The 7,989-nt window shown below is 32.1% G+C and overlaps 1 protein-coding gene across 1 annotated transcript in view; it reads right to left on the reverse strand.

The window, feature by feature from the left end:
- Nucleotides 1-6,928, reverse strand: part of LOC106466603 (gamma-secretase subunit Aph-1-like) — a 28,028-nt gene extending 21,100 nt beyond the window's left edge. Inside the window, exon 1 of the mRNA XM_013926897.2 lies at nt 6,713-6,928. Coding sequence (XP_013782351.1) covers nt 6,713-6,825 — 113 coding nt within the window. The 5' untranslated portion in view covers nt 6,826-6,928. The remainder of the gene's footprint in view (nt 1-6,712) is intronic.
- Nucleotides 6,929-7,989: the final 1,061 nt, after the last annotated feature.

Genomic DNA, 7,989 nt, shown 5'->3' on the forward strand with positions numbered 1-7,989 from the left:
TATATATATATATATATATATATATATCATATACTGTGTAGTCTCCCAAGCCAGACTCTTACTTGTATAGTGGGTAATTTCCAAATGGGTCTAAGATTAGTACAATTCTCAGTTCCTTCTTTGTAGGGAAATAAAAACCCACAAAAATCTCAAACACACAATCACTTTACAGTTCTATTTTCTTGACATGTTTAGCTGTTAGATGTACACAACTGTTTAAGTTTAGTGTGAGCAACATGATTTGAATAGTTTATATATATATATATTAGAAAAGTTTCGTTCTCTGTATTTTGTCACAGGACTTGAAGATGGATGTAAAAACCATCAGAAACAACCAAGTCAAATTTAGCAAACACTACTCTTAAAATATAAAAGCGGATGTATTTGATGAGATCATCCACCAAAAAACAAATATAATACGGTGCTCCAGATAACATTTTTATTTTATACACATATCAGTTACTAATGAACTACCATCAATACACTACAATATGAATTGGTGTGCCTACTAGTTACATACTGTAAAAATGGCTAATTTTCTATATAGACACTTGCATCCTGCTTAAAAAGAAAGCAAAGCACAACTAGGAGTGTAACAATACCTCTGACTATCAATAAATTGAGAATATGATTCACCCGATAGTAAATATAAGAATTGATAGCAATATTTGATAGTATCCTCAATTATCAATGTTTCACTAGTTTGAAAACTTATTTTCCTCATTCTGTTAGTCTTATTTAAGTTGTTTCTTGGTAATTTCTCTTTGTTTTAAACTGGTTTAACAGTTCTCTACTCACCTGTAAGCCTAAAATTGCTGGTATCACATCTGTCACTACAAGTGTTGCTCACTCATTGGACCAAGCCCATATTGGAGAATTAACAGTTACTATAATAGTCAAAAACTGCCTCAATAGTCACCCCTAACCACAACAACCATTTGAACAAATATCAACCAACATCAAATGATCTGTCATCACACAATCAACAGTTGGCTTTACAATGTAGGTGCACTTAATTTCTGGATCGTGTTACCGAACCATTTTCGCATTAAACAACTACTATTTCTTTCTTATTACCAAAATTCAAGTGAAACACAGTAAAAAATAACACAATTTAATTTTTAATTTCCATACTTAGCCATTCTAAAAGAGAAGTAAAGCATTGTTACGGTTTATTTTGATAAACATATCATTAGATGGATACTAGAATTTTACAGTTGAGACCCGTATTTTGAAGTTGAACTTCGAAGTACTTGTAGACTTGACATTCAAGATGTCCCTGTCAAAACAGACATCAATCAGAAGTTTTATTTACATCCACAATAGAAAACTCCTAAACCTACTTCATTTGTTAATTCCATACTGGAGGAAATAATTGAATATGTCACAATGAAAACAAAAAACATACAGGTAAGCACCAAGTTTAAGATCACCATCCACCTAAAAGCAAAAATGTCTTATTTCTCTCCCTGAACATCAAATTTAAAACTGACTGCAGTCTGGTGAATCCTGATTTCATTACACTATGAAAAGGTGAATAAAGCATTGGTCCAATCTGGTGCATACTATACATACATCTGTGTGTGTGTGTGTAAAACGTGTTCTGTTTCCACACAGAGGCATTGCCTCTCACATTTACTGTAAATTTGCAGCAACCAGTGAAACAGCAAAACACACGCACTTAGCAGAACAAAAAAAAAAAAAAAAAAAAATTAGTAGAGAACTACCTGAGAAGTAGAATGAGACAAAAGCTATCAATAACTAAACCTTGTTATCCACTAAGTATCAAAGGTGGTCTACAGTGAAGTCATCAAATCTTTTCAGATTAAAAAAAAAAAGAGCTTGAAAATAAGCTTTGCTCCAGCTGCCCAACTTACCCTTGCCAATTTCTTTACATATGCAGTTCTGTCACTAATTCTGTTCTCACTGTAAGCCAACAGATAGCATAGGCACATTGAGTATTAGATAAAACCTTGAACCCAATTGACTTATAGGCACACTGAGTATTAGATAAAACCTTCAACCCAACTGACTTATCGGCACACTGAGTATTAGATAAAAACCTTGAACCCACTCATCATAACTAAATGTCATCTGCCATGTGTCTGCCCACTAGCCAGCCAAACTAGGCTTCTCTGTAAAATGATAGTTAGCCAGAACCAAGATATTGATATCATCAGCATCCTAAACCATTTTTCTTTCAACTACATTTCTATTAATATCATTACATAAATGAGGAATAACAATAACTCCATTAGCAAATATTTTTCTTTCCTCCCCTCCAGTCATTTAACTAACTTCTCTACTCAAACTGAGGTAATGTTTTCACCAATCTTTTAAGCATCACCTCATTAAAAGCTTTCTAAAAATCCAAATTTACTCTTTTAATCCTCAACCAGATAAGAAGGACCTTCTTGTAAACCAATATTTGTTACCCAACAAAATTTCCAACTTCATAAACTGATCAGGCACAACATGTGAAGTTCACACCAATACTGAATTAAGATTAACTGTCCCAAAATTCCCTGAACAAATCACCCTTAAATAAACCTTCCTATCTTCTGGTAACTGCCCCCTGTTCAATGATGTGCCAAAAATGTAATCAAGTGGCTCATAAATCTGGTCCTTAACCTCTTTCAACTTTCAAAATTCTTGGGTAAACATATTACATCCTAAAGCCTTATCTTATTGAGACTCTCAAGTTTTATCTAACAAACTCTGGATTAACATCAATAGCACACACTTCCAAAACATTTCCTCCAATCAAATGCCTTTATTAAACCACCTAGGTCTATTCCTCATAGTTCTTTTCTTTGATAAAGCAAGCCAATCCTGAATTAAAAGCTAGTTGTTCTTGGAAATTTTTTTCCACATCCCCCTTCAACTTGACTGATCAGTCAACTTAAAATAACTCAACTTCAAAAATGTTTTCCTCAACATATACAATTAAAACTGTATTACCTTTCATGTTGACATGCAGAAAATCATCAAACATAATTATAATGCAATAAATCATAACCAAACATTAACAACAAATCCAGTACAGTACCTAACCTTAGAGCTGGACAATTAGTGGTAATTGTTAATTGATGGGCTCATTAATTGGTTACATTCAATTATCATGCCCTCCACCCCCACCCCAATACAAAAAGAGATGGAGGTGTGCTAGTGTCATTACTTTCCAACCAATACTTTATCCCAGCCTGGTGTTAATTTTCTTATTTTCATTCACCAACTTTTGTTCCTTTTATAAAATTTTTGAATTACCATTCCTTCCATATGATAGGCCTCTTCTGAAAGTTGCCATTTGGCCATTTTGAAAAAACATTTTTGTCTGAAAGAATATTTTACCACAGTTCTTTTTGAATAGATAATCTGGGTATTTCCTACTTGGCAAATTAATTATTAATGACAACTGCTGTTGCTACTGTTTCTTTTCAAAGTGTGCAGTTATACTCCCACTGCTCTTCTGTAAGTCAAATAAATTGATAATCAAATATATCAACATCAATGATAGTAATCATGTCTTTATTTAAAATATATCATTATTGCAACTACAGCTAAGTAAGTAGCTAATTTTTTTGTCTGCTTAGGATTTTCATATAATTCATATTCAATACAGAACTGAATCAAATAATATTTTGACAGTTGCCCACTAAACACTGAATGCAACTAAAACTTTTCTGATTTAATGATGATTTTATTTGGTGAACATGATAAAAAACTGTTTACAAATGCTACAACTCAGTAAAACCTTAGTATACCTATTACAAAGTAAAAGCATAATAATTTTTAACAAAGAACCAAACATCAAAAAAATATCTTTATTAAGCCTTAAGCAATCTCTAGTCAAGTGACTTGTATGTTTCTGTATATATATATTTCTGTAAACTATTTGCACCTGATGATGGTAAAAACTTCTCTAAACTTTAAACATTTGTTACTGTGTTAAACTTGTAATAAAAGTTTCCTATTTTACCCATTCAACCCATCTCTGTATAAGCTTACCTTACCTCAAGTTACCTGATGTCTTCTATTGAAGAAAATCTCTGCAGCTATCAAACAGATATAATTCAACACACAAATAGATGCACAATTCACAACAAAAGGAGGATTTACAAAAACTATATAAAAAAACTCTCACACCTATATATATATATTTGTTCAACTATAAGAAGATAATCAAATTCTTGCTCTATCCAATCACTTAAACTTTCTTTAAAGCTTTTCAAAGCTGTGTTTTGTTATTAAATGATCATACTACTTGACGTGGAACCATAACAAGGTTTCAAAATATGATAAAAAAAAAGAAATGGATAATATATTCTCAAGGGGTGATAAGTTCTTAACAAAAATTGGATGAGCAGAAAAGTTTTAAAGATTCAACAAGTGGATTATTTCATTTATAGACAGCTGTGCAGAGATAACATGTAACATAACAATGTTTTGGAACAACATTGGAACTATTGGTTCATCTCAGTTGTTCAATCCTCTAAACTAAATTCAAATAATTAAAAAAAAAATCTTAAAGCCAGCCCTTATCATTCATATACTTATCGAGCAACACCCAAGACCTTAATATCAACTGCAAATTTAAGTAATTTATTGATCATTCCTTCATCTATGTCATTGATGTAAATCAAAACGATCAAAGGTTCTAAGACTGAACCCTGACGTACCCCACTTGTCACATTAATCCAGTTTGACTGAACTCCATTTGTAACTACCCTCTGCTAACTACCATCCAGCCATTCTTCTATCGAATTTGCTAACTTATTCCCCACACCCATAGAGATAATTTTTTCACAAGCCTTTTATGTGGCACCTTGTCAAATGCTTTCTGAAAATCCAGATACACAAAATCTACACCCTTACCCTCATCTACGTAAGCAGTAACCTGTTCAAAGAACGTTAAAAGATTTGTAAGGCTCACATATTCAATCTTCAACCTCCTTCAAAATCCCTGGGGAAATATTATCTGGGCCAGATGCCTTATCGTTTTTTAAACTTCCCAATTTTTCTTAACCGGCTCAGAATTAATGCAGACATCTAGTTCAATCTTGTTTCCATCTATCTACTGATCAGAACAGGGAATACTGCTTACACCTTCATTAGTAGAAACTGAAGAAAAAGTAAAATTTAATAACGAGCCAGAGAGGAAACTATGAACTTTTATCTTTAAATAAAATAAGTGGCAGAAAAATGATAAAGTATGGATTCTCAAATATTTCTGAGTTAAAATATAATTAGAATTAACATATAATACTGACCTAAAAATTTGTCTCAAAAAGTTTTATCAAATGACAAAACAATATGAAAAGCCAGAGGAAACCCTGTCTTCTGACTTAAGATACAATAACTTTTAATTGTAAACTCTGTACATAAAAATGCATATTACGTGCAACACGACTGCATTGTTTAACAATTATCTGTCACCTGTGCACCAATACCGTGTACACTTCATCATATTAGTTGTCCCAGACAATTCAGTATTGTTTTGTGTGTTTATAAGTTGGTATATGGCAGTGTTAGAGCCTTAAGTGTTGTATCTATAACTGCAGTTATTCAAATGCTTTGTTACCAACCAAGAGAAATGAAAATTAATCTTATGTATAAGGCAGATGCAATTTCACCAAAGTAAAAACCTAGTATTTTGAGGTTCTTCTAGTAACCTAAAGTTAAAGCCAAACAACATAAAAGTTAGAATAACATCAATATATTTTGTAACATAAAACTTTCGATACTTATAACTTTGTCTTACAATGTTTGAAAAGCATTAGGGAATGAATGTGAATAAATCTAAACAGATTATTCACATAATATATTATAAATGTGTTAATAAGTAACAACAATGTAACTTCTCTATAAAGCTTCAGTAATATTTCAATTTTATAATTATTGTATGATACCAGATAACTTTTTAAAAGTTATAATTCTATAAACTTCGCAATTTGTTTCTTAATTTACTCATAAATAACGTGATCATCTTGTTTCCAACTAGCAACTGTTCAGATTGAAGAATGTTGTTTACACCTTCATCAGTAAAAATTGAAAAAAGTAAATTTAATAACCCTGCTATTTCATAATCATCAAATATGGACCTTCTTCTACCATCCCACAAAGGACCCACTCCCATTCTAACATTTAGCTTACCCTTAACATATTTAAATAAATCCTTATTAATAATAATTTCAGCACACAGATACACGTTAAAATGCTATATGTATTGCAGCAATTACTTATTATTTTCATTAACAAAAATATTCCGTGTGCCACCAAGTGATCACTTTGGTGTTGTGCCATCCTAGGCCTAGGAAGGAGGGCGCACCCCACACTTTGGAAAATGCTGGACTACATCATAGGTACTGTGAAACATTAAGTGGTGATAATCAGCAACACCACATTGAAGCACAAGCACTGAAGAATGATGCAGGAAACGAACACTTCGTCTCCACTTCACTTTTCTACTAATTACTATGTATACTTCACTTGTACTATACACTTAATTATTAATATCTAGTTTTCTATCAACTATAGTACCATTACTATTAGTATACTGTTACTGTTAGAAACGACTAACGTTAAGCTAAACATTTTAATCCAGGTCCTATTTGGGGTTAATAACTGAACACCTTAATAACGTTAGCTTAAGTAGCATACTGTATAGTACTTATGTAGTTCTAATTACGATTATATGAGTTGTTACACTTACGCAGATATCAAAATAATGATTCGAATTGGGTCATTTGCAACAGTTAAGGCGAACATCGCCAGTGGTGGTCCGAAGGCTATAAAAGCACAACCAAAAAATTCCATCACCGTCATTTTACTCTCAAAGAAATGTATCTATATCAAATTTAAAATGACACAATTCACTAACACAAACCCAACCAATCTTTAAAGTTTGATAAAGACTATCATTAGTTTCCTATGCACTCCACACGCCATCTAACTTTAGTGCACTATATATATATATTTATTTATTTATTATTAATAATTTTTTTCATAAAACGAAACTTTATTGAGTATTATAGACACTATTTATTGTATATAACATAAGATTCCTTTTTTATTCTCTCTGATTGGTTAGAAAGTAAACTCTTATTATGGACTAGGGGTTGTTTTGATGGTAGAAGACAAAATTCATAACGGATTACAAGTAGTGAACTTCAGGATTCTGTGCTTGGTCCTTTGCTATTTCATATTTTTATCAAAGCCATTGGTAAAAGAATAACCAATAAGTTGCTTAAATTTGCAGTTAATATCAAATTAATGAGTGTTTCAAACTATCATAAAGATTCTGAAATTTTACAAAGATAGTTGGACTATTTGATGCGGTTGTAATGACTAGCACATGTCTTTTAATTTTAATAAATATAAGGTTATATACATTGTTAAAAAGATGTTCAGACATTTTTACGTTGGAACATTTATTCCTGGTTAGCATGAGAAAATATTCTAACATGAGAGCTGCCTGAAATTCTTTGAATTTGTCTGTGTTAATTCCACGTTATGCCTTTAAAACAGATTTGTTATTGTTACGTCTCTGTTCGTTAGTTAATTTTCTGTATAATTTCTTTCCGAAGAAACTTTAGCGATACAAGTCCTTTCTTAAATAAAACTGGTTTATTCTTTCTAAATACAACTTTGCAATACACTTAATTTCCACAGTCACGCTATAACAAACGCAATAATTCACAACGAACGTCTCTCGTGCTCGACTCAACAATACGTCTCGCTCTGTCCGCAGTTCAATTACACATTGTTGCCGTCATGTCTTGACCGTCTTATATGTTCAAGAATACCAAAATCTAACAACCTCCCGAGGTTTCATGAACGTTCTAGAAGCGCGTGATGTGTTACTAGCGTGAAGTGACCTCCGCTGTCGTAACACTGCCCCTTCCTTAGTATTGTTCGTCCCGAACAATAGCCACTTACATTAAACCAATAAACAATTAACAAAAACTTAATTAAATGTACAGAATTTAC

This window comes from Limulus polyphemus, unplaced genomic scaffold (genome assembly GCF_000517525.1).
Source record: "Limulus polyphemus unplaced genomic scaffold, Limulus_polyphemus-2.1.2 Scaffold2316, whole genome shotgun sequence".
Taxonomy (NCBI): domain Eukaryota; kingdom Metazoa; phylum Arthropoda; class Merostomata; order Xiphosura; family Limulidae; genus Limulus; species Limulus polyphemus.